Source organism: Coloeus monedula (genome assembly GCF_965178545.1).
Source record: "Coloeus monedula genome assembly, chromosome: 24".
NCBI classification, from domain to species: domain Eukaryota; kingdom Metazoa; phylum Chordata; class Aves; order Passeriformes; family Corvidae; genus Coloeus; species Coloeus monedula.
Genome location: NC_138804.1, coordinates 2,275,245 through 2,300,687, shown reverse-complemented (window position 1 = coordinate 2,300,687; position 25,443 = coordinate 2,275,245). Strand labels below are relative to the sequence as shown.

At 57.3% G+C, this 25,443-nt stretch overlaps 1 protein-coding gene across 1 annotated transcript; it reads right to left on the bottom strand.

Moving 5' to 3' along the window:
• Positions 1-9,044: 9,044 nt before the first annotated feature.
• COL9A2 (collagen type IX alpha 2 chain) lies at positions 9,045-24,899 on the bottom strand (the record flags this gene model as incomplete). The annotated part of the gene is made up of 32 exons (XM_082296709.1): positions 24,810-24,899; positions 22,303-22,377; positions 20,727-20,762; positions 20,573-20,635; positions 19,226-19,279; positions 18,677-18,712; positions 18,501-18,524; positions 18,302-18,355; positions 17,648-17,701; positions 17,438-17,485; positions 17,241-17,297; positions 16,599-16,652; positions 16,254-16,307; positions 15,621-15,674; positions 15,119-15,172; positions 14,987-15,040; positions 14,613-14,666; positions 14,384-14,437; positions 14,142-14,195; positions 13,913-13,957; positions 13,768-13,821; positions 13,432-13,485; positions 13,297-13,350; positions 12,535-12,606; positions 12,418-12,453; positions 12,164-12,208; positions 12,049-12,081; positions 11,346-11,492; positions 10,731-10,785; positions 10,449-10,637; positions 10,228-10,305; positions 9,045-9,250 (listed from the first exon to the last, which is right to left on the bottom strand). Exons 1-32 carry the CDS (start codon positions 24,879-24,881, stop codon positions 9,045-9,047), a joined length of 2,073 nt encoding a protein of 690 aa, XP_082152835.1. The 5' UTR covers positions 24,882-24,899.
• Between the last annotated feature and the right edge of the window lie 544 nt (positions 24,900-25,443).

The window sequence follows — 25,443 nt, the reverse complement described above, 5'->3', positions numbered from 1 at the left end:
GGGAGCTGAGGGGTTTTGGGAGGTTTGGTGTGAGCGGTTTCTGGCGGGATGAGCCTGAGGTTCCTTGGGATTTGGGGGCAGCAGAACAGATCCTGCTGGATTCCAGATGGATTCTGATGGAGAGAAGAGGATCCAAACCCTTTGGAGTCCACGGAGCTTCCCAGAGAAGCTGTGGCTGCCCCTGGATCCCTGGAAGTGTCCAAGGCCAGGTTGGGGCAGCCTGGGATAGGGGAAGGTGTCCCTGTCCGTGGAATTGGATGCAATGGGATGATCCTTAAGGTCCTTTCCAACCCAAACCATTCCAGGATTCTTCCTGCTTCCACTTCCCAAGGTTTCCGTCTATATTTGGGATTTAATCCCTGGCCCAGGCTCAGCTTTTGGGTGTTCTCGGGGAGAGAATTCCTCCATTCCCAAGTCCCAGCCCTGGAATCTCCTCCAAAGGGATTTTGTGCCTTTCCAAAGCTCTCCCATCTCCCGACCCCTCTGCCCACATTCCCTGGGAAGGAAAGATCCCTAAAATCCCTCTCGGGCCTCCCAGCGGGTGCTGATTGAGGGAGGGAGCAGCAGGAGAACTGGGAGAGCGAGCTGGAGGAGCTGGAGCATCCACTGGGAATCTTTTGGGGGGGAAAAATCAGGGAGAGAGCAGTGGGGAAACCAGGAGAGCTGGAGCCCCACTGGGAATTTTGGGAGGGAAAAAAGAGGGAGAGACCAACACCGGGAATCTTCTGGGGGGAAAAAAACCAGGGAGAGAGCAGCAGGAAAGGGAGAGGGAGCTGGAGGAGCTGGAGCTTCCACTGGGAAAAAACCAGGGAGACAGCAGTGGGGCAGGAGCTGGAGCTTCCACTGGGAATCTTCTGGGGGAAAAAAAACAGGGATAGACCAGCAGGAAAGCTGGAGCATCTACTGGGAATATTCTGGGAAAAAAAACAGGGAGAGAGCAGTGGGGCAGGAGCTGGAGCATCCACCGGGCATTTTGGGAGGGAAAAAAACAGGGAGAGACCAACCCTGGGAATCTTCTGGGGGAAAAAAAATCAGGGAGAGAGCAGGAGGGAAACTGGAAGAGCTGGAGCATCCACTGGGAATATTCTGGGAAAAAAACAGGGATAGACCAGCAGGGAAACTGGGAGAGAGAGCTGGAGGAGCTGGAGCATCCACTGGGAATTTTCTGGAGGAAAAAAACCAGGAGAGAGCAGCGGGACAGCTGGGAGAGCTGGAGATTCCACCTGGCGGTTTGGGGTGGAAAAAAATCAGGGAGAGCAACAGGGAAAAGGGGAGAGAGCGCTGGAGCTTCCAGCGGGCATTTTGGGGGGAATAAAACCGGGAAGAGCAGCTGGAAGCGCCGTAGGAGGGAGCGGAGGGCTCGGGATAAATTTCCATCCCTAATTAATCCCAGCTCGGCCCGGGCAGCCGCGGTTCGGCTCCTTAATGAGGCCTCTCCCTCATTAACGCCTCGTTAATTCCGCGGCCATGGCGCTTTTAGGGCGCTTTAAAAGCGCCGCATCCCGGAATTCCCACAGTGGGAGCTGGGACAGCCTCGGAACAGGGAACTAATCCAGGACTTTTGCCGGTTGGAAGCTGCAGGTGTGAAAGTTCCGCACGCCAAATCCCCCTCTGCCATCAGTGCTGGGGAGGCAGAAAAATCCCCCCAAAAGCCCTTTTAGACATTCCCGAATTTCCAGAGCCGCCTGAGGACTTCCCCAGGAGCCTCCCGTGGGATCGCAGAGCTGCGGGACCCGGTGGAATCCGTGCCCTGGTGCCGGCAGCTGCCTCATCCCGAGAAAACAACAAATCCGGGAGATCTCTTTAATTAGGATTTTCTTTTCAAACGAATCCCCCCGAGCTCCGATCCCTTCCCAAAATTCCAAGCTCCAGTCAAAACGAGTGGGAAAGCTCCCTGTGAGGAGAGTGGAAGTGCGGGAGGGATGGAAAAGATGGAATCGGCGCCTTTTCCCACCTTTGATTTATAAATTCAATTATAAATTAACTATCCCTTGAATTAAATATTCCTTTAATTAACTATCCCTGGAATTAATTAAATATTCCTTGAATTAACTATCCCTTGAATTAACTATCCCTTGAATTCCGCCTAAGGGTGCAGGGATAAGGGGGTGCCAGGCCACATCCAGGAATTATTCCCAAGGAATTATTGCTCCATTTGCCCTTTCCAGCAGCGATTCCAGCTGATTTCCTGCCTGTTCCTCCTTCCCTGCGGCTGGAAAAGGGCCGGGAATGACCTGGGAATGCCGGCACCTCAGAGTCCTGGAGGAAGCGCTTTAAAAGCACCCGGAGCCATCAGGTTCTCGGGAAAAGTTGGGAATTGCTGGGCAGGGAAGCGGAGCCTGGAATTCAGCTCCTGGGAGGATCTGTGGCTCTGTTTTCCTTCGGGAAGCAGCGAGGAGCGGGAGCCAAAGGAATATCGACAATTCCACCCCACTTCGGACAATTCCATGCCTCTCCTGGAGGTCCGAGGAGGTTGGATCCCATAAATCCCGGCTGATCCCACTCCGAGGCTTTAGGAAGGGAGGTTTGGAGTCCCCATCGCTGCAGGTATCCAAGGAATTCCCGGGTGTTGCTCTCAGTGCTCTGGGATGGGATCAGTCACAGCTTGGATGATCCCGGAGGACTTTTCCAACAGAAATAATTCCGGGATTCCTGGGAGGAGCGAGGCACCGCCACCCGCTGAAGATTTAGACCCAAATTTCCCTCGGCTCTGGTGAATCTCCAGCTTTTCCCGCTGCTCATTCCAGCCGGGAGCTGCGGGAGCAGCTTTGAGATTCCCATTTAATCCGACTTTTCCCCCGCAAAATTCCCTTTTTCAATCCTCACAACTTCAGCGAGGCTTTCCCACACTGATCCCTCCCCTCCCAGACCTGGAATTGTTCCTGGCCAAGAGAAAACCTTCTGCTCCAGGTGGCAATTCCCAGGTTTTCCAGCAGGGAGAAAGAACCGAGCCGCTGGGATTGTAACTATGGATTTTTCCCTGCTTCCAGCACTTCTACGCCCCTGGAAAACACGGCTGGAGCAAATGATGGGAGCTTTGGGATTGCAGGCGCTGTCCCGGAGTGTTCCCTCGGAAATCTGCCGGGAATTCTGGCAAAAAAATGGGGAGAAATTGTTTAAAATCCGTGTTGAGACAGAAAAAAAGAGCCCAGGGCGAGGCTGCCGGAGCTGCTTTATCCTGGAATTCCTGGATGTGGGATCAGCTGGGAGGGGCTCCCACAAGCAGCACAATTCCCTTGGGAATTCACTCCCTGTCCGCCCTGGGAGGCCAAACCACGTGGAATTGGGACACAAATCCATGGATTAACCGCACCATTCCCACCTGCCGGGAGCTGGAGCGCCTTGATCCCGGCTCCCAACTTCCCAGTCCTGCTGGAAGCGGCTCCTGCTGCTGGCGCTGCCGGCCTGGCTCCGAAAATCCACTCCCTGCTGCGTTTGGGATTCTTTCCCTACATTTCCTCAGTGGTGCTGCCATTCCCGGAGCCGGTGCCTGCCTGGAACCCCGGGAATGAAGAGGTTTCAAGCAGGGATCGCCAGAAGGAAATAGGGAGCAGCTGCATCCCAAAGCAGCAGGTCATTCCTCATGGGGAAGCCGTGATCCCGTTCCTTATGGGAAATCTGGGATCCCGTTCCTCATGGGAAATCCATGATCCCGTTCCTCATGGGAAAGGCGTGATCCCATTCCTTATGGGAAATCCGTGTTGGATGCAGCATTCCCAAGCACAACTTGTGGCTGCCACATCCCTGGAAGTGTCCAAGGCTGGGATGGAGAAATCTGGGATTGTGGGAGGTGTCCCTGCCCATGGCAGGAGGATCCTTAAGGTCCCTTCCATCCCAAAGCACTCTGGAATTCTCTGATTCCATGGAAGCTTCTCCAAAGGAATGCTTTTGGAGCGGGATGGTGCTGCCGAGCAGGGCTGGGCTGGGATCCTTTCGAAAACCCCTGGAAAAGGGATGGGAACAAAATGGTGCTGGCAGCACAGGGAGGTTTAAGGAGATCACATCCCGAATTTTGGCAGCCCGGAGAGGGGACCGGAGCAGGGGAAAATGACAAAAGGAATCTTGGGAATTGGAGTTTTGGGAATTCCTTGGTGGTTCTGGGGCTGAACCCCCCCAGCCTCTGCCAAGGCCTGGGAGTTAATTAACACCGCAAGGAACCCTCATTAAGAGGCCCAATTAATGATTTCATTTAGGGACAGGAGGCAGCTGTTCCCTGTTTTCCATACAGGGATGATTGTGCCAGGAATTATCCTGCAGGGATACCTGGGATGGGGTCTGGGGCCGGGGCTGGTGTTGGCTCCCCATTCCCTCTCCCTGCTCCGCAGGAATCTCGAAGCCATTTTGGGCAGAGCATCCAAAATTCACCTTTTTTTTCCTTGGAAAAGCAGGATCAGCTTCCTGAACCTTGGGAATCCTGCTTATCCTGATTTAGGGCATGGAGCTGGGAGCACCATTCCCGGTGTTTTGATGGAGTTTGGGATTAATTCATCCTGCGTGTCCCAGCTCCCACCACATTCCAGCAGAACAAAGCGCTTTCAAAACGAATCCCTCTTTTTAGGAGGGAAAAACGAAACCCAAACCCAGCAAACAAAAATCCAGGAATAAAAAAATCGGGAATTTTCTCGCACCTCCAATAATGAAATCCGTCCTCAGCGGCTCATTTGCATATTCAAGCCCTTGTTTAATATTCTAATTAGCGGTTAATCAGCTCTCGAAAGAACAAGCGGTGATTAGCGCATCTTCACCTCCTCCAGCAGATTTGGGCTCATCAGCTCCGGGAAGCTTTCCTGCCATTCCTGAATTATTCATGGCCGCGGGAATGTCACCGGGCTGGGATCTGGGGATGATCCCGGCGGGTGAGCATGGAAAACCCAGGGGGAGACGGTGTCCTTTGGGAACAAGGAGGGTTTGGGGCAGATTTTGGGAAGAAATTCCTCCCTGGAAGGCTGGGAAGGGGCTGGGATGGATTTCCCAGAGGATTTTTCAGGACTTTTTCAGGTTGTCCCATCCCTGGAAGTGTCCGCGGCCAGCTTGGAACAACCTGGGATCAATCGGGATCATTTATCCCGATTCTTCCTTTCCTCTTCTTCCACAGCTTTTGAAGGAGTTGGGAAGTTTGGGAAGCTCCTACAGGAGGTCCCAGGTCTGGAGGAGGAATTGCTGCAATCCCAAAGGGATTCCTTGGGCTTTTCCCCGCTCCAGGACCAGATCCCAGCCCTTGATCCCACCTGGAAGCGGCTTTTCCCTGCTCCAGGATCCCAGCTCAGCTCTCAGCCCTGATTCCCTTTTCCCCTTTTCCCACCCTTCTTCCCGTCTGCCTTTCCCATCCCATGGAAGGCAGGGAGGACGCCGGACTCCACCCCTCCGTATTCCCAAGGATTTTGTGGCTGCACGAGCAGGTTTTTAAAGCCCTTGGAATAATTTTAACAGATTCCAGCTCTTTTTGCTTGGAAAAGAAGCCCTGCCTGGCTGTGGATTGGATCCTGAGGTTTGGATGTCAGGGAACAGGGATCAGCTGAGGTGACAAGGACCGGGCTGGCTCCCGGGAGAATCCGGGTGGGAGAGAGAAAGGCAGGAGCTCCAGACAGCTGCTTCCCGGAATTTTAATTAATTCCCGATCTTCCCAGACTCCGGCTTTGCCAGGCTCTGGATTCCCAGCTCCCGGCGTCTCCCGGGATGTGCGGGATGGATCAGGAAGGTCAAAGCTGCCCCTCGCCAAGGCAGAGCTCCCTCCCCGCTGCCCTCGGCACTTCTTGGGAAGCCGCGCTGGCTCTGGAAGCAGCGGGATCCGCTGGAGCAGCGTCCCTGGATGTGCTGGAGCTCATCCATCGAATCCCGGCCATCCGTGCCTGGGGTGTGAACGCTGAACTGAGGAGCTCCCGAGGATTCCTGGATCCTCCTGGGATGCCCGGGATGCTCCACAGGCACAGCAGAGCTTTGCCAGGGTCTGTTCTGGGAAGGGGCTCTTCCCTGCTCAGCCCTCGGGCCCTCCTGGAAGTGGCTTTTCCCTGATCCAGGACTCCAGCTCAGCCCTTGATCCCACCTGGAAGTGGCTTTTCCATGATCCAGGATCCCAGCTCAGCCTTGATCCCACCTGGAAGTGGCTTTTCCATGATCCAGGATCCCAGCTCAGCCTTGATCCCACCTGGAAGTGGCTTTTCCATGATCCAGGATCCCAGCTCAGCCTTGATCCCACCTGGAAGTGGCTTTTCCATGATCCAGGACCCCAGCTCAGCCCTTGATCCCACCTGGAAGTGGCTTTTCCCTGTTCCAGGACCAGAGCCCAGCCCTTGATCCCACCTGGAAGTGGCTTTTCCCTGTTCCAGGACCCCAGCTCAGCTCTCAGCCCCTCCACGTCCCCGGTTCCCTTTTTCCGGGCCCTTCCCACCCTGATTCCCTTCTCCCAGCCCCTTCCAGCCCTTCCACGTCCATCCCAAAGTTAGGAAGGAGTCCAAGGAAGGGGATTCCCCATTTCCCCCCCCTCAAAGAGGAACCGGGAGCGCATCCCGGGGGATGCTCCAGCCCCTTCCAGAGGGAAAACCGCGTTTACCGGGAATATCCCAGGCTGGAAGAGCGGATTCCACGGGCTGGCAGCTCCCTCTCGTGGGGAAAAAAAAGAAACTCGGGAAGGGCTGGAATGTGCCCCAGATGTGCGGCACAGCTGGAGCGCGAGGCGGCCCCGCCTCGGGATACCCCGGAGGGGTTGGAAACGGGAATTCCTCAGGGAGAAGGATCGGGATGAGTCTCCCCGGGAAGAGAGGCTCAGCCAGGCTGTTCCTTGCCCTCTCCCAGTCGGGATTTTTTGGGATTCGGGACAGGGTTGGATGTTTTCCAGCTGTTCCATCTCCAGGGACACTTGGGTTTCGATGTCTCTGGAACGGCATCCAAGCTGCTTCCTTATGGGATGAATTCCTGAGGGAGGTGGGGAAGAGGCGGATTCGGAGCGCATTTCCCAGTCCTGGGAGTCTGGCCCTGAATTCCTATGGAGCCTCCTTAGTTCCTGGATTGAATTCCAGCTTGGAAAGAAAACATTTGGGATTCAGTCCCAAACTGATTTTATAGCTCCCTTCTCCAGGGAAGGACTGGGTTTGGAAAGGGCACAGGGAAGGGAATTTCAATGGGAATACGGAATCATGGAATGGTTTGAGCTGGGAGGGCCTTAAAGATCTTATTCCACCCCCTTCCATGGGATTCCTTCCCCTGGAATTCCACCTGGTGCGAGCTGAGTCCCTTTTTGGTTCCCGGGAGGGAGGAACTCCCAATGCTGGATCCAGCTGGGCTTGGATTTGGCCTTTTCCAGGATCACCCCTTTCCCCTGGAATTCCCTGGTTTTGATCATCTTTCTCCCTGGAATTCCACCTGGGGGGGGGGGGGGGGGGGGGGGCTGAGTTTTGGCTCCTGGGAGGGAAGAAAGAATTCCCAGTGCTGGGTCAACCTGGGCTTGGATTTGGCTCTTTCCAGGATCACTCCCTTCCTGGGGAGATCTAATTCTAATTAGATCTAAAGATCTAATTCCACCCCATTCCATGGGATTCCTTCCCCTGGAATTCCACCTGGTGGGAGCTGAGTCCCTTTTTGGCTCCTGGAAATGAAGAATTTCCAGAGCTGGATCCTCCTGAGCTTGGATTTGGCCTTTTCCAGGCTCACCCCCTTCTTGGAATTCCACCTGAGCCCTGTTTTGGCTCCTGGAAAGGAAGAATTCCCTGGAAGGGAAGAATCCACCTGGGCTTGGATTTGGCCCTTTCCAGGATCATCCCCTTCCTGGAATTCCACCTGAACCCCATTTTGTCCCCTGGGTTGGTGTCAGAGCCATTCCATCCCTCTGGAATCCATCCCTCCCTCCATCCCTCTGGAATCCCTCCCTCCATCCCTCTGGAATCCATCCCTCCCTCCCTCCATCCCTCCATCCCTCCCTCCATCCACCCATCCATCCATCCTTTCCCAGCCCAGCTTCCCAGGATTTGTGGCCCTGCTTCGCTAACGACCCAGAAATTGATTTTTATTTATCCCACAAAACCCATCCTGCTGCTCCCACAGCTCCACTGGAATCCGTGGGAATCGTGAGCCGACCCCTGTGGATCCTCCCGGCATCACGGGATCCCATTAAGGGATCAATACCCTTTGGAATGTTCCCAATGGATTGTGAGGGGAAAAGCAGGGACTTGGTGGATTTTTGGGGAATTTTTGCCTCAGGGATGGGAAATTCCTCTGCTTTTGAGGGAATAAAGCAACAACTTTTCCTTAAGGAATTTATGGAGAGGCTGGAATTGTCCCTAAGGATGGGAACACCACCAAATAAACACCAGGAAAAGCAACTTCAACCCTCAAAAAATCCCCACCTCACCTGATCCAAAGAAATCCACACATCATTCTGGTTATTAAGAATCCAGCTTGGTTTTATTGTCCAGTTTTTCCAAAAGCTGGGATTTTCCTCAGCAGAATTATAAAAGATTCCTGGTTTTATCCCTATTTTACAAAGATTTACAGCTCTGGGAGCGACCAAGGTGGAGCTGGGAATTCTCTTCAACAACCAAACCTTGATTTGTGGGGAGGGGGGGAGAGGGTTGTAAAAATTCCCTCGTCCAAAAAAATTCCCTCATCCAAAAAAATTCCCTCATCCAAACTGGAAAAAGAAAGGGTAAAAAAGGGAAGGGTAAAAAAGGGAAGGGCAAAAAAGGGAAGGGAAAAAAAGGGAAGGGAAAAAAAGGGAAGGGAAAAAAAGGGAAGGATAAAAAAGGGAAGGGAAAAAAAGGGAAGGGTAAAAAAGGGAATTTCCTTGAGCTGCTTCCAACAGGGAGAGGGCTTTATAAAATTAATTCCAACGAATTTTTTTGGGAAAGACCACGAGGAGCAGGGTTGGAACCCCGCGGATGGAACCAGGATTTGAAGCCGCCCTTCATTCCCAACCTGTGCCCAACATGAACTTCCCGGGGCCGTGTTTTCCTCATCCCAGCATTCCCAAGAACTGGGCAAGCGTGGAAGTCGCTCGCCATGGAATTGCGGTGTCGGGGTCGCTTCGGGACCGGATTTCCCAGGGGAATCCCTCAGTACAGGGGGCCCTTGACGGATCCCGGCTCCGTGAGGCGCGCGGCCGCGTAGGCCGAGGCTCCCAGGCACGCGGCCGGCTCGCAGAATCCCGGGAATCCCGCGGGGCCCGGCAATCCCGGCTTTCCAGCCTCGCCCGGGGAGCCCGGCAGGCCCCGCTCGCCCGCTTTGCCATCCAGAGCGTGGCCGGGAATGCCCGGGAGACCTGGAATGGGAACGGGATGCTCAGAGAGAGGAATGTGGCGCTTGAGCATCGGGAAATAGGGATTGGGAGCTGGGAATGTTGCTGGGGAGGGGGTGTGGGGTGAGGGAGCCATTCCAGAGGGTGGGAAAGGGGTGGCAGCAAGGAAGGAAGGAGGAAGGGAAGGATGATCTGGGTGGGATGAAGCTGGGAGGGTTTTGTGGGATGAATCTGGGAAAATGTACAGGATGGGAATTTATAGGACCTGGGAAGGTTTTATGGGATGAACCCAGGCAGGTTTTATGGGATAAGTTTGTGCTGTTTTTATGGGATAAGCCTGGGCAGGTTTTGTGGGATGAACCTGGATGGGTTTTGTGGGAGGATCCTGGGTAGGTTTGTGGGATGAGACTGGGCGAGTTTTGTGGGATGAGACTGGGAAAATTTGCAGGATGAAGCTGGGCAGATTTGTGGGATGAACCTGGGAAGATTTCCAGGAAGAACCTGGGCAGGTTTTGTGAGAGGATCCTGGGCAGTTTTTGAGGGATGAATCTCGACAGATTTGCAGGATGAACCTGAGAAGGTTTTGTGGGATGAACCTGGGAAGATTTTCAGGAAGAACCTGGGCAGATTTTGTGGGAGGATGAACCTGTGCAGGTTTTGTGGGATCAACCTGGATGGGTTTTGTGGGAGGATCCTGGGCAGCTTTGTGGGATGAGACTGGGAAAATTTGCAGGATGAAGCTGGGCAGATTTGTGGGATGAACCTGAGAAGGTTTTGTGCGATGAACCTGGGAAGATTTCCTGGAAGAACCTGGGCAGATTTTGTGAGAGAATCCTCTGCAGGCTTTGTGGGATGAGCCGTGTGCAGGTTTTGTGGGATGAGCCGTGTGCAGGTTTTATGGGATGAATCCAGGCAGGTTTTATGGGATGCACCAGAAGGGCCCCAGCCACTGCTGACAAAGGCCACGTGGCCGTGTCAGGGCTGGGGACACGGGCTCTCACCTGGGATCCCTGGAGGCCCCGGCATTCCCGGGTGGCCACGGCCAACGTCCCCCCTCTCGCCCTTCTCTCCTCTCTTCCCTGTGGGAACCAAAAAGACGGGAAGGAATCCATGGAAACCCCGGATGGGAGCAGAGGCAGCTGCCCCGCTCGGGGACGGGGCCGAGCGTGGCAGTGCCACCCCCCCCGAGGGTTTTCCCTGGCACCATCCCAGCGGCACCCACCTTTGGGTCCAACATTCCCGATCTGCCCGGCAGCTCCCAGGATTCCGGGGACGCCTCGGGGTCCCATGGGGCCGTGGGGACCCTGCTCACCGGGGGGTCCTGGGGGCCCGGGGGGGCCGGGGGGTCCCATGGCCCCGACCCCACCCAGGGCGGCTCTCTTGGCACTCACGGCCACCTCTGCCAGCTGCTCTGTGGGGCACAGAGGGGCCAGGCTGGGATCTGCGGGATCTCTGGGATCTCTGGGATGCGTGGGGGCTGCCCCCCGCCCCGCTCAGCCCTCACCTTGCAGCATCTTCAGGACCACGTCCACGATGTGCTGGTCCCCGGCGTCCCGGCCCTGCCGGAGGGACACGCCAGGAAGGGAATTTGGCTCCTTTTGTGTTCCCCCAGAGCCATTCCCAAGGCAAATCCCAATCCCCTCCCTGCATCCCACCCTGCTCTTTCCCGTTCTGTCCCAGTGCGAGTGCTCCGTGCTCAGCTCACTCCGTGCATCCCGTTTGAGTGTAAAAGGAGGTTTTTAGGGAAAAATCCCGAGCCCAAGCAGGCCAAAAATCCTAAAAATCAGGTTTTTAGGGAAAAATCCCAAGCCCAGGCAGGCCAAAAATCCCAAAAATTAGGTTTTTAGGGAAAAACCCCAAGCCCAAGCAGGCGGAAAATCCCTAAAATGAGGTTTTCAGGGAAAAAATCCCGAGCCCAGGCAGGCCGAAAATCCCTGGTTTATGGATTCCATAAGCAGTGGGAAACACAGAATTCCTCCCCAGGAAGGCGGGATCCCAGGGGCACCGCTCCCAACTCGTTCCCAGAGGAATTGGGTGGGAAGGAGAGGCAATTCCCGCAGAGCTGGAGCAGCTGAGGGCTCAGGGAGGGTGAGGAGGGATTTGGGATCGGGATACTCACGGCTGTGCCCCGAGGGCCCGGCATTCCCGGCACTCCGCGCTCCCCCACCAGCCCCCGAGGGCCGGGGGGGCCGGGATAGCCCCGAATTCCCGGGGCTCCTGCGTCCCCCGAGGGGCCGGGAAAGCCGAGGTCTCCCTGGATGCCTTGCTGGAAAAGGGATGGAGAGGAGCCCTGAGCACGGGGACTGCGGCCCGAGAGCCCCAAAAATCCCGGGAGCAACACCACAGGTAGGGCTGGATCCCAAAAATTGGGGCTGGGGCTGAATCCAGGGCTGGATCCCAAATGGGACTAGGACTGAATCCAGGGCTGGATCCCAAAAATTGGGGCTGAGCCTGAATCCAGGGCTGGATCCCAAAAACTGGGGCTGAGCCTGAATCCAGGGCTGAATCCCAAAAACTGAGGCTGAGCCTGAATCCAGAGCCAGATCCCAAAAATTGGGGCTGAGCCTGAATCCAGAGCTGGATCCCAAAAATTGGGGCTGAGCCTGAATCCAGGGCTGGATCCCAAAAATTGGGGCTGAGCCTGAATCCAGGGCTGATTGTGGTCACTGGCCCCCATCCCCAGGGAAAACATTCCCTCAGCACCCACCATCTCCATGGATCCAGGAGGATCCACTCCGGATGAGGATCCCCCAAGGTGTGGGATCCCCCAAGGTCCTCCCAAGGTGTGGGGACACCTCAGTCCCAAATCCCCCATCGCTCACCTGTCCCTTGGGTCCCGGCTCTCCTGATTCCCCCTGGGAACAGAGGACACGGGAAAAGCAATGAGGACACAGCAGGGATCCCTGGCATTCCCAGAAATCCTCTGGAAGCACCCACCTTCTCTCCCTTGAGCCCTGCCAGGCCGTGGACACCGGGATCTCCCTAAAGGAAAAGGAAGGAGAGACGAGAACATTCCCAAAGCCACTCCCACCCTCAGCAGCTCCAGAAACCCTCTGGGATGTGCGGGGAGTTCATGGAAAAGGAGCCTGGAGGCGCTGTTAAACCCAGCTCTGTTAAACCCAGCTCTGTTAAACCCAGCTCTGTTAAACCCAGCTCTGTTAAACCCCTGCCACAGCCTGGGGTGTACTCACAGTGCTGCCTTTGGGGCCGGTTTTCCCTGGGGATCCCTGGGAAAAGGGAAAAGTGGGATGAGCCCAGCTCAGAGCAGCGTCCCCGGGCTGCCACCTCGCTGTCCCCTGAGCTGTCACCTTGTCTCCTTTGACTCCCGGCAAACCTTGGGGTCCTGGGATCCCTGCTGGGCCCTGCTCGCCCTTTGGCCCCTGGAAATCCAAGGAATATGGGAAAACGAGTGAGAAGAGGCAATGGGAAGACCTTTTCCCATCAGGGAACTGCAGTCCACGGGCAACTCCCCCATCCTCTGGCTGATCCCAACATCCCAACCTTCCCTAAATCCCAGCTCTGAGGGGGAACAGGGCACAAAACTCTGGAGAAGCCATGCCAAGAGCAGGCATCTTCCAGGGATGGATTCCTGTCCCCGGGAAAAGCAGCAAAAATCATTTTCCAGACGCTTTTCCAGTGCAGGGAAGCTCCGGCAAGGGGCTGGGCAGCATTCCCGCTCCCCCAGCATGGGAGGAAATTCCTGGGGCTGCAAACCCAGCGGGATCCCATTAATCCCGGAGCTATTCCCTAATCCCTCAGGCCGGCAGCGGGATAGGCACGGGATTGACCCCGGGATCAAAGGGGGAGGTCCGGCTGTGTCCTGCTGATCCAGGATCCGGGCTCGGCATCCCCCAGCCCGGGGCTGAGCGTCCCTCGTGTCCCAGCCTGGATTTGGGGACAGCTCAGAGCATCCCCCGTGTCCCAGCCTGGATTTGGGGACAGCTCGGAGCATCCCCCGTGTCCCAGCCTGGATTTGGGGACAGCTCAGAGCATGCTCTGTGTCCCAATGCGGCTTTGGGGACAGCTCAGAGCATCCCCCGTGTCCCAGCCCGGCTTTGGGGACAACTCACCGCTCTGCCCTGCTCCCCGGGGGGCCCCACGAGGCCACGCTCGCCACGGTCGCCCTGCGGACAGCCGGGGAAGGAGCGGGGTCAGTGTCAGCCCCACCCTGGCACGGCCACACCCCCGCGGTGTCCCCAGCTCACCTTCAGCCCTGGGACACCCTGCGGGCCCTGCTCGCCCCGAGGTCCGGGCTCGCCCTAAAAACGGGAAAGAAAATCCCGGAGAAAATGGGATTCACAGGCATCGAGTGCTCCTCGCCCTCCCCCGAGAGAGGGGTGGCCCTGTCCTCGTCACCGCCGCGGGGTGGCCAAGGATTGGGGCTGGAGCAAATCCCAGGGGATTCCCGGGAGGAGCAGAGTGGGAATAAAGCGCAAAATTCCACTTTTAGCTTGCAGGAAACAGGGGGGAAAAAAGGGAAAAGGGAGAGAACAACACCGAGGCTGTCCCTGGGAAGGACACGGCGACATCGAGGTACTCACAAGCTGCCCTGGGGCACCGGTGACACCGGGGTGGCCCCGAGGACCCGCTTCACCCTGAGAACGGAGAGAGAGGCGGGTCAGGGACAGCGGGGACAGGGAGGGGACAAAGGAGGGGACAGCATGGATGCTCAGAGGTGTCACCAACCTTGTCACCAGGGCCACCTTTGCTGCCCGGCTGGCCCGGCAAGCCCTAAGGAAATAAAGCCGGGATCAACCCTTGGGCACAGCTCGGTGTCCCCACGGGGGGCTGGCCCTGGGGCAGAGGGTGTCACCCCCGGGCACAGCTCGGTGTCCCCCCTGGGGCAGAGGGTGTCACCCCTGGGCACAGCTCGGTGTCCCCACTCAGGGGACAGGTGTGGGGGTCCTGCACTCACAGCTTGTCCCCGGTGTCCCGGCGTTCCCGGGCGTCCAGCCTGTCCCATGCTACCCTGCAGGGGACAGAGAGGATGTCACCAGGAATGGGGTGCCCACAGGTGGCCCAAGGGGGGACGGTGTCCTTAACCCCGTGGCCAGGAGGTGCCATGCCAAGGGACGTTATTCTGTTCTCCATTCCCGTTATTCCCGGCACAGGGAGCAGCGGGTGGCATTCCCTGTGCCAGCACCTGCTGTCACTCACCTTCACTCCTGGGATCCCTGGGGTGCCATCCTTGCCATCGATGCCCGGGAGACCCTGAGAGAGGGAAGAGTCACTTTGTGTCACCTCAAAGGGACTCAAAGGCGCGTGGTGGGGACAAAAAAATGTGGGAAGGGGAAGGAACATTCCAGGCCTGTGCTGGAGGGGGCAGGGACACGGGAGGGGACAGCCAGGGACAAGGGGGGACACAGGTGCCACCAGCTGTACTCACGTTCTCCCCCTTGGGGCCGACGTCACCCTGGGGTCCCCTGATGCCACGGCCACCCTAGAGCGGGAGGGGACAAGTGTCAGTGTCCTGCTGGTGCAGGGCACAGAGCTGGGATGGGGGGGAGATGCCCGTTCCATGTGGGAATGGTGCCAGCACTGGGCATTGGGGGGGCTCAGGATCCCACTGGGGACATCAGGAGGGCTCAGGATCCCATTGGGAACATTGGGGGGGATTCAGGATCCCACTGGGGACATCGGGAGGGCTCAGGATCCCATTGGGAACATTGGGGGGGATTCAGGATCCCATTGGGGACATTGAGGGGGGTTCAGAATCCTGAACAGGGAAAAAGGGGATGTTGGCACTGGGGGGTCACCTACCAGCTCTCCCTTGTCACCAGGGTCCCCAGGTGGTCCCTTGGGGCCTTCCCTGCCCTGGAAGAGAGAGGAAAACAAGGATTGAGCAGGGAAAAGTGGGATCCCACAGCACCCAGGGGTGGGGGGGGCACCCACCGGCCGCCCGGCTGCTCCAATGCTCCCGGCCATGCCCTTGTAGCCAGCAGGACCCTGGGAAAAAAGCATGGAAAGGTCAGTCCCTCCCATCCCGATCCATCCTCACCAGCAGGAGGGAGTATCCTGCTCCTGGAGATGGCCCAGCACAGGTGGGATGATCCTGGGAATGATCCCGTGGGTGGGATGCTCCTGGGATTGATCCCATGAGTGGGATGATCCTGGGAATGATCCCGTGGGTGGGATGCTCCTGGGAATGATCCCATCCCATCCCATCCATGGGTGGGATGCTCCTGGGATTGATCCCATGAGTGGGGATGATCCTGGGAATGATCCCATGAGTGGGATGATCCCGGGAATGATCCCATGGGAGGGATGCTCCTAGGAATGATCCCGTGGGTGGGATGATCCTGGGAATGATCCCATGGGAGGGATGCTCCTGGGAATGATCTTCGTGGGATCTGGAGCCCTGATCCCGGAGTCAGGGGATGCCACGGGCACTCACCGCCTCGCCCTTGGGTCCTGCCATCCCGGGATACCCCCTGAGGCCCTGAGGTCCCTGCAGGGAAGGAAAGCACAGCCGGATTAGCTGGAAAAAAACTCCAGGAGCACAGGGGGAAGCAGCAATTAGAGCAAAAATGATGCTGGGAATCCACCAGCTTTGCCAACCACGAGGAATTCCAGCCCCTCCTAATTCCAGAGCCCCACACCAGGTGCTTTTCCAGCTGTCAGTTCCATAACTCCAGCGGGCCCGAGCTGGAGCTGCTTCCCGGTGCCAGAGCTCTGAGCTTCAAAGCAGTTGTGCCCTTCGCAGGGCTCAGCCCGGTAATTGCTTTCCATCTTCAAAGTGCTCCAAGAATTCCAGCGGCTTTAATTCCCTCCGGAGCAAGGGGGACTCAGGGGACAGCAGGGATTTATCTGGAATTATCCCTAGTAACAAGGCAGGTGCCCATGGAGCTCTCCAGAGGGAGAGGTGGTGGCATCCGTGGCTGGGAGAGGGGTGGGATGAAGGCTCTGCTTCAGTTCCCAGTGCTGGGAACGGGGACACACCGGTGTCACCTCCCTGCTGTGGGGACAAGGACAAAGAGGCCACCCCCAGATCCTGGAGCAGTTGGAAAAAGAGGAATAAAGGATTTACCGGAGGGCCTGGGACTCCTTGTTCTCCAGAGGCACCAACATCCCCCTTGGGGCCCTGGGAATGGAAAACAGGGAATGTTGGAGGCAGTGTAGGGACAAAGCACCCTGGGGACACCACCTGGCACCCAGCAGGGATGGGGACAGGTGGCACTGCCCAGGGAGCCACCACGGGAAGGCCACCCTGGTCTCCTCTGGTCTCCCCTTCCCACATTTCCCATTTTCCTCTTTCCTCCCTCCTTCTTTTTCCCTTTCCCTTCCCAAAACTCCTTCCCTGGGTCCAGCCCTACAGGGACAGCCCCACCTGGATCCTGCTGGGATCCCACTGGAATCCTGCTGGGAAACTCACCTGCGCTCCCGGCTTGCCGGGCTCTCCGAGCGCGCCGGGGCGGCCTCTGTGTCCCTGAGGGGGGAGAGGAAATCCGTGAGGAAAATCCCTGGAAAAGGTGCGGGGTGGTGGCACCAGCCCGGTGGCTGCATCCCCCAGAGCCACCCTGCCACCCCATCCCACCCTGGGGTGCCCAGTGGGGACAGGGAGGGGTCAGAATCCTACAGGAGACATTGAGGGGGGCTCAGAATCCCACTGGGAACATTGAGGGGCTCAGAATCCCACTGGGAACATTGAGGGGCTCAGAATCCCACTGGGAATATTGGGAGGGCTCAGAATCCCACTGGGGACATTGGGAGGGGTCAGAATCCCACTGGGGACATTGGGAGGGGTCAGAATCCCACTGGGAACATTGTGGGGCTCAGAATCCCACTGGGAACATCCCAAGGTGGTGGCACAGCCAGGGTTGGGACTTTGGCACAGGGTGCCACCCCCAGGTAGGGGCTGGGGGCCCACAGGGACCTTTCCCACAGCACCTTTTCCTCCAAGGCTCCATTTCTCAGTGCTCCAGAGATCCCAGGGAAGGATCCTTCACTCCAGCACATCCTGGAGGTGACAATTCCCGGTTTTCCCTCCCCCATGGCATCTCTGGGATTTCCTTACCTTCAATCCCTGCAGTCCCTGCGGGCCCTTGGGGCCTGGGGGGCAGCTGGTCGGGCACTGGGGGGAGAGGAAGGACAAGGATGAGCTGGGAATGACCTGGAAAAGCCTGGGAGAGAGGGAGGGAGGGAATTCCTGCTCCACGTGGGACACAGGGGACACCCCGGTGCCAGCGGGGACGAGGCCATGGCAGCTCTCACCAGGAAATCAGCGCTGCCTTCCAGGCCTTGGAGGTGTCCCGGGAGCCCCTGCAGGGAAGGAGATCCCATCAGAATTCCATGATTTAACATCAGGATGGGTTTACAAGGAATGGGGTGGGAGTGAGAGCCAGAGCTGGAATTCTGGCCCCAATCCCCGGGGATGAGGCTGGGGAAGCTTCTCCCTTCCTGGAAGTGGCTGGGAATACTCACGGGTTTCCCTGGAGGGCCTGGGGGACCCCTGGGGCCGTCGGGTCCGGGGTCACCCTAGGGAAGAACAAGGAAAAGAAAAGTTGGGATGGGGAGGGGAGGTGGAGACCTGGAGAGCCAGGATGTCCCAGCAGGAATGGGGACATCCCCGGGGTGATGGCACCCTCCATCCCCACATTTCAGAATAATCCCGGATTATCCCACAAGCCCTGAAGAGCAGGGAAGCAGATCCAGGTGGAACGAGGGGAGATTTTTCCACGTCCCCTCCATTCCCACGTTTCACGAGCATCCCTGATTATCCCAGGAGCCCTGGAAGCAGATCCAGGTGGAACGAGGGGAGATTTTTCCACGTCCCCTCCATTCCCACGTTTCACGAGCATCCCTGATTATCCCAGGAGCCCCGGAAGCAGATCCTGGTAGAACGAGGGGAGGTTTTCCATGAACCCCTCCATTCCCATGTTTCAGGATCATCCCTGATTATCCCGGGAGCCCCAAAAAGCAGAGGAATTCCAGAGGTGGGAAGGGGTGGCAGAAGCTCTGCTGGAATTCCAGGGGTGGGAAGGGGTGGTGGAAGCAATTCCCAAGCTCTTTTGGAATTCCAAAGCAGATCCAGGTGGAAGGAGGGGAGGTTTTCCCTGTCCCCTCCTGACTCCTCACCTTGGGTCCCAGCACTCCAATCTCCCCAGGAAGTCCAACCTGGCCTGGAAGCCCCTTGGGGAGAAGGGAGAGAAATTCATGGAATGAGAGAGGTCCCATCCTGATTCCTGCCCTGGGGGGGTGCTGAGGATTGAGCTCCTCCAGCAGAATTCCAAGCGGGATCCCAGGCCACCCATCCCACCCCCAGTGTGGCACTTACGGGGGGTCCTGGCAGGGAAGGACCCTGCAACAAAAAAAAAAGCTACAATTGATCCAAATTCCTGAAATCCCCCCAAATTCCTGCCCCAAGGAGGGTGATTCCCACCCCACCACCAAGGATGCATCCAGGGGGATTTGGGAGGTCCCATCCCAGCCATGGGAGCAGCAGATACTCACAGGGAGCCCTGGTGGCCCTGGGAGTCCGGGCTGGCCCTGTCAGGACACAAGAGGAGAGTCAGGAGCTGGAAAAGGAGGAGCTGGAAAAGGAGGAGCTGGAAAAGGAGGATCTGCTCTGGCAGCTGCTCCAATTCCCCCTCCCTGGATGCAGCCTCAGGGCCAAAAACTCCATCAGCCAATTCCTGCATCCACGGATCCCTCCCAAAGCGATGGGAATGGTCCCAGGCTGGGTCTGGGAGGGGAAGGGGGGAGCCTGGAAAGGTGGGATTCCTGGGAATGTGGGAGCCTGGGAAGGTGGGATTCCTGGGAAGGTGGGATTCCTGGGAAGGTGGGAGCCTGGGAATGAGGGAGCCTGGGAAGGTGGGAAATTGGGAAGGTGGGAGCCTGGGAATGAGGGAGTCTGGGAAGGTGGGAAATTGGGAATGTGGGAGCTTGGGAATGAGGGAGCCTGGGAAGGTGGGAAATTGGGAATGTGGGAGCTTGGGAATGAGGGAGCCTGGGAAGGTGGGAAATTGGGAATGTGGGAGCCCGGGGCTGCCCCTCACTCACTTTGATTCCGGGCCTGCCGATGGGTCCTGGCTCCCCTTTTGCTCCCGTCAGGCCCTGCACGGGAAGAGGCACGCGGGGTTATTCCCGATCCTCCTGCTCTCCAGCCAGGAATTCCTGCTGGGGTTGAGTCCATCGGGAAGACCCAAGGGTGGAATTCCATGGCCCAGGGATGCCCTGCAGGGTCCCCGCACCCCCGGGCACCTCCAGCCTTGGCAGGGACACATCCCCGATCCCGGTTTTATCCCTGGGATGGGGCAGGAACCCACCCAAAGCTCGCCAGGCACCCATCCCACACCCCAAGACCCCACCCAGGGGACGGGCAGGGGGAGGTGGCAGCTCTGTCCCCTTCCTGCCACCACCTCTGCCAGGCTGTGCCAAGGAGGGGACAGCGGGAAGTCACTGGTGGCACCGTGTGGGTGCCCAGGAAGTGCGGACAGTGGGGACGCGGAATTGCTTTGGATTTGCTCTGGAGGAAACAGGAGGGGCTCTGCTGGAATTCCAGAAATGGGAAGGGGTGGCAGAAGCTCTTCTGGGGTCCCAAAGGTGGAAAGGGGTGGCAGAAGCTCTTCCCAAGCTCTTTTAGGATTTCAGAGGTGGAAAGGGGTAGCAGAAGCTCTTCCGGGGTCCCAAAGGTGGGAAGGGGTGGCAGAAGCTCTTCCTGAGCTCTTTTGGGATTATAAAGGTGGGAAGGGGTGGCAGAAGCAATTCCCAAGCTCTTTTGAGATTCCAAAGGTGGGAAGGGGTGGCAGAAGCTCTTCCCGAGCTCTTTTGGGATTTCAGACATGGGAAAGGGTGGGAGAAGCTCTGCTGGAATTCCCAAAGGTGGGGAGGGGTGGCAGAAGCTCTGTCTGAGTTCTTTGGGGATTTCAGAGGTGGGAAGCGGTGGCAGAAACAATTCCCAAGCTCTTTTGGAATTCCAAAGGTGGGAAGCGGTGGCAAAAGCTCTTCCTGAGCTGTTCTGGGATTCCAAAGGTGGGATGGGCTGGCAGAAGCAATTCCCGAGCTCTTTTGAGATTCCAAAGGTGGGAAGGGGTGGCAGAAGCAATTCCCGAGCTCTTTTGATATTCCAAAGGTGGGAGGGGGTGGCAGAAGCTCTGCTGGGATCCCAAAGATGGGAAAGGGTGGCAAAAGCTCCTCGTGAGCTCTTTTGGGATCCCAAAGATGGGAAGGGGTGGCAGAAGCTCTTCCCGAGCTCATTTGGGATTCCCAAGGTGCTTTCAGCTCCGTCACAAAGGGATTTGGGCACGTTTTATGTGGGGCAGACACCGGGGACAGGAGGAGTTTGCTGTGGCCCCGCTGGGACCCTACAGGCAGGGACACCACAGGGGGACAGGGGTCAGTGCTCACATCAATGCCCGGCTTCCCTGGGGGCCCATCCGGACCGGGGGCTCCGGGCTCACCCTTGACACCCTGGGAAAGAGAAAAAGTGGGATCAGGCTGGGATGAGCCCCTCTGGAAGCAGCGGGAGCAGCGGGAAGCTGAGGGAGGGATGGGTACTCACCGGAGAGCCCGGGGCTCCGGCGGGGCCTTTGTCACCCTGGAAAAGGGGAAAAGGTGGAAAAGATGGAAAAGGTGGAAAAGGTGGAAAAAGGATCTGTCCCGTTCTGGGGGATCAGGATCCCTGTCCCACTCCTCAGACTGGAGGGAGGTGCTGGATCCCACAGGCAGGGCAGGGTGGGGCCGGTGTTGGCAAGAGTGGGTTGGGGTTTTGTGAGGGCTGTGCTGGGGTTTGTGAGGGTTTTATTGGGGTTTTGTGAGGGCTGGGCTGGGGTTTGTGGGGTTGTGACGGGATTTTTTGGGGTTGTGCTGGGATTTGTGCGGTTGTGGTGGGGGTTTGTGAGGGGGAATCAGTGAAGGTTGTGCTGGGGTTTTGTGAGGGCTGTGCTGGGGGTTTGGGGGGTTTTGTGAGGGTTTTACTGGGGTTTTGTGAGGTAGGGTTTTGTGAGGGCTGTGCTGGGGTATGTGAGGGTTTTATTGGAGTTTTGTGAGGGCTGTGCTGGGGTTTGTGGGGTCGTGACGGGATTTTTTGGGGTTGTGCTGGGGTTTTGTGGGGGTTGTGCTGGGATTTGTGGGGTTGTGGTCGGGGTTTGTGAGGGGGAATCGGTGAAGGTTGTGCTGGGGTTTTGTGAGGGCTGTGCTGTGGTTTTGGGGAGATTTTGAGGGTTTTACTGGAGTTTGTGAGGGTTTTGCGAGGGTTGTGATGGGATTTGTGAGGGTTTGACTGAGATTTGGGGGGTTGTGGTGGGGTTTCTGAGGGGGAATCGGTGAAGGTTGTGCTGGGGTTTTGTGAGGGCTGTGATGGGGTTTGGGGGGGGGTTGTGAGGGTTTTACTGGGGTTTTGTGAGGGTTTTACTGGGGTTTTGTGAGGCAGGGTTTTGTGAGGGCTGTGCTGGGGTTTGTGAGGGGGATTTTGTGAGGGCTGCGCTGGGGTTTGGGGGGGTTTACTGGGTTTTCTGGGGGTTTGCTGGGGTTTCTGAGGGGGGCTTTTGTGAGGGTTTTACTGGGATTTTGTGAGGGCTGTGCTGGGGTTGGGGGGGGTTGGGGGAGGCTGTGCTGGGGTTTCCAAAGCACTGCGGCTGTGCTGGGTATAAATAACCCTAAAATAACACCGCATCCTGGAGAAAGGGCACTTTCTGCTGCTTCACAGGGCTCCCCTCTGTTTGGGCCCCCATTCCTCAGCCCAGGGAGGATCCAGAGCCACAATCCCCCACCACATCCTTCTGCGGGAACCCCACTGGGATGTCCTGGTCCCCAGTGTCCCCCTCCCAGCTCCCCCCTTCACTGGGCACCTCTGGGGTGTCCCTTCCCCAACCCCTCCGAGCATCCTACAACTTCCTTGTCCTGCATTCCCCAAAAACCAATCCAGGCCCCAATTCCCGAGCTGTGGATGGAGCTGGATAATGGGGTGCAGCATCTGTGCCACCTTTGCTGCCACCAGCAGAGCGGGGGATGCTGTGTCTGCCCTAAATCAGGAGTGGGAACAGCACAGAGCGGCACCCCCGGCCCTCTGTGCCATCCACAATGTCCCTTTTGTGCCCCGTGTCCCCTCCCTCCCTCCCAGCTTCCCAGGCACTCACATCGATGCCATCGGCTCCTGGCACTCCTGGGGGACCGGGGGGCCCTCGCGGGCCGGGCTCTCCTGGTGGCCCTCGCTATGGGAAAAAGGGATGGGATCCACGTCAGGAAGGGCCCCGAGACGTGTGGGGGACACAGGGAGCTGCTGGGAATCCCACAGGGAGCTGGGATGGGGAACAGCCCGAGGGGTCAGAGCTCTGCCCCTCCCATGGATCCCCCAGCAAGGGCATGGATGGGGAAATCCAGGACATTTCCCCACTCTGGGACCACCAGCTCCTCATTCCCTGCCCAGTTTCTATCCCATTTCTCCCCTCTCTTGCCCTGGTGTCCATAGGGTGGGGCCTCCAGGGGGTGATGGCAGCGTTTTCACCCCTCTTTCCTCTTTCCCTGGTGTCCGAGGATCTCCTGCCCCAGTGGAGCGGGATCTCCATGGGATGGCAGAATTTCTTTCTCATCTCTGCTCCCTCTTTCCCTGGCACTTCCAGGGCTCCTGCCCCCAACAGAGCAGGGTCTCCATGGGATGGATTTTTTACCCCATCTCTGCTCCCTCTTTCCCTGGTGTCCGAAGATCTCCTGCCCCAATGGAGTGGGGTCTTTATGGCATTCCAGAGCTTTTACCCCCTTTCCTGTTTCCCTGGTGTCCAAGGATCTCCTGCCCCAATGGAGTGGGGTCTTTATGGCATTCCAGAGCTTTTACCCCCTTTCCTGTTTCCCTGGTGTCCAAGGATCTCCTGCCCCAATGGAGTGGGGTCTTTATGGGATACCAGAGCTTTTACCCCTCTTTCCTCTCTCCCTGGTATCCAAGGATCTCCTGCCCCAGTGGAGTGGGATCTCCATGGGATGCCAGCATTTTTACCCCATCTCTGCTCCCTCTTTCCCTGGGTTTCCTGCCTGGATGGAGCAGGATCTCCAAGCACTTCTACCCCACCTCTGTCCCCCTCTTCCCTGGCACTCCCAGAGCTCCTGCCCCGACAGATCAGGGTGTCCATGGGGTGACAGCAGCGCTTCCAAAGGCCCCTCTAAGCTCCAAGTGGGATTTTTGGGAGCACTGGCAGGATTTCGGTGCCTGAAGGCCCGGGATGAGGTGGGGACCCCCAGCCCCTCTGTGCGAGCTCTCCTTGGGCCGGGCTGGCTCCGCTCCCGGGCTCCGGACAAAAGCTCCATTCAGGGAAGCTCCCGGAGCCCAGCCCTGGCTTTGAGGTTTGCACAGGAGTCGGCAAAGAACCCTCTGTTATCCTAACAGGGAGTTTGGGGGGAGAGATTCCAGTCCTGGAGACTGAACCCCTGGTGTTCCTGGAAATGGGAAGCAGACGGTGGCTGGGCCCCATTCCTGCAGCTCCTCCAGCCTCCCGGGCTGGTTTATTTTAAATATTATTTCTTTAAAATCTTTTTTTTTTTTTAAAGATTTGTTTAAAAATAAATTTATTTAAAAGGAATAAAAATGTGTGGTTTTTAAAATAAATTTATTTTTAAGTGATTTATTATTTATGAATTTTATCGGATTTATTGGATTTATTTATTTGTCATTTATTATAATAGTAATTATAAATTTAATTTCTTAAATTTAATTATTTTAAATAAATATTTAGGGATCAATATAAATCCATAGGGATGAGAGGTGCTGCTGGTTCACGCACACAACAGGAGAGCCCCGGCTCCACCTTGGATCAACCCCTGAGCCAGGGAGGGAGCGAGTCCCCATCCCTGGGATCACCCCTGAATGCCACCTTTGTGCTGCCCAAGGAACGAATTCCAAAGGGTTCCTTGTTCCCGAAATTCCCACATCCCCCTCGCTCCGCTCCCCTGGCCAGCCCCAGCCCCTGCCCCCACGGGGATCCCGGGGGGGTTTAGGAAGGAGCTGCCCCCCAGTTCCCAACCGGCAGCTCAGGAGCCACATGGAAAAATTTCCCCAAAATCTCTAAAATCTGATTTTTTTTTTTTTTTTTCAGTTGCAAGGCAAGGAGAGTTTTTCCAGGTGGGATCGCACTGCCTGCCCCTCTCCAGGACTCAGCTTCCCTTTTTCCAGATCCATTTTTTCCTGCCCCTGGGTGAGTGTGGGGAGTCCACGGAGACCCCTGGACAGCCCCCACGGAGCCTTGGGACAACCCCGGGCGGGTCAGAGCCCCCCCAGCCCTGCTCGGCCCCCCTCAGTCCGGATCCGCAGCACATCCCAGGAAAGCAGAAGCCAATTTCCCAGAAAGTCCAGTGGGAAAGAGCCCTCCACTGCTACTCCAGAGGGGAAATCAAACTCAACTTGTTTAGCCAACAATTCCCCAATTCCCAAGTCCCCACTTCCCGCCCGGAGAAGTCCCCGGCGGGTCGGGGCTGTGGCTCCCGGCTGTTCCCACCCTCCCAGGGGGGCATTCCTGGGAAAAGCAAGGGAATAATCCGAAAGTGCTCAGCACCGCGAGGGAGCGGAGATGGGGAATGTCCCTTCCCCATCCCTTCCCCATCCCTTCTCCATCCCCATTCCAGTCCGGAGCGGAGCGGGATCGAGCACGGGACTTACGAGCTGAGCCAGGCAGAGGCAGGAGGCTTGGAGCAGGAGCCAGAGCTGCGACACGAGGGTGACACGGGCCATGGCGAGCGCGGCTGGCACCGAGCGGGACCCGCGGGGACACCGGGAGGGCCGGGGAAGGGGAAGGAGGAGGAGGAGGAGAGGGAGGAGGAGGAGAAGAAGGAGGAGGAAGGGGCTCATTAATATGGAGCAGAGGGAAGAGGGCAGGGCCCCGCCCCCCTCAGGTGAGCCTGTGGCTGTTTGGGGCTGGATGGAGCCAGAATTTTGCAAGATGGGGACAGGATTTGGCATGATTGGGACAGGATTTGGCACGATTGGGATAGATTTTGGCATGACTGGAACAGGATTTGACACGATGGAAACAGGATTTGGCACGATTGGGATAGATTTTGGTATGATTGGGACAGAATTTGGCACAATGGGGAAACAGGATTTGGCACAATTGGGACAAGGTTTGGCACGATGGGGACAGGATTTGGCACGATTGGGACAGGGTTTGGCATGATTTGGACAAGATTTGGCACGATGAGGACAGGGTTTGGCACGATTGGGACAGGATTTGGCACGATGGGGACAGGATTTGGCACGATTGGGACAAGGTTTGGCACGATGGGGACAGGATTTG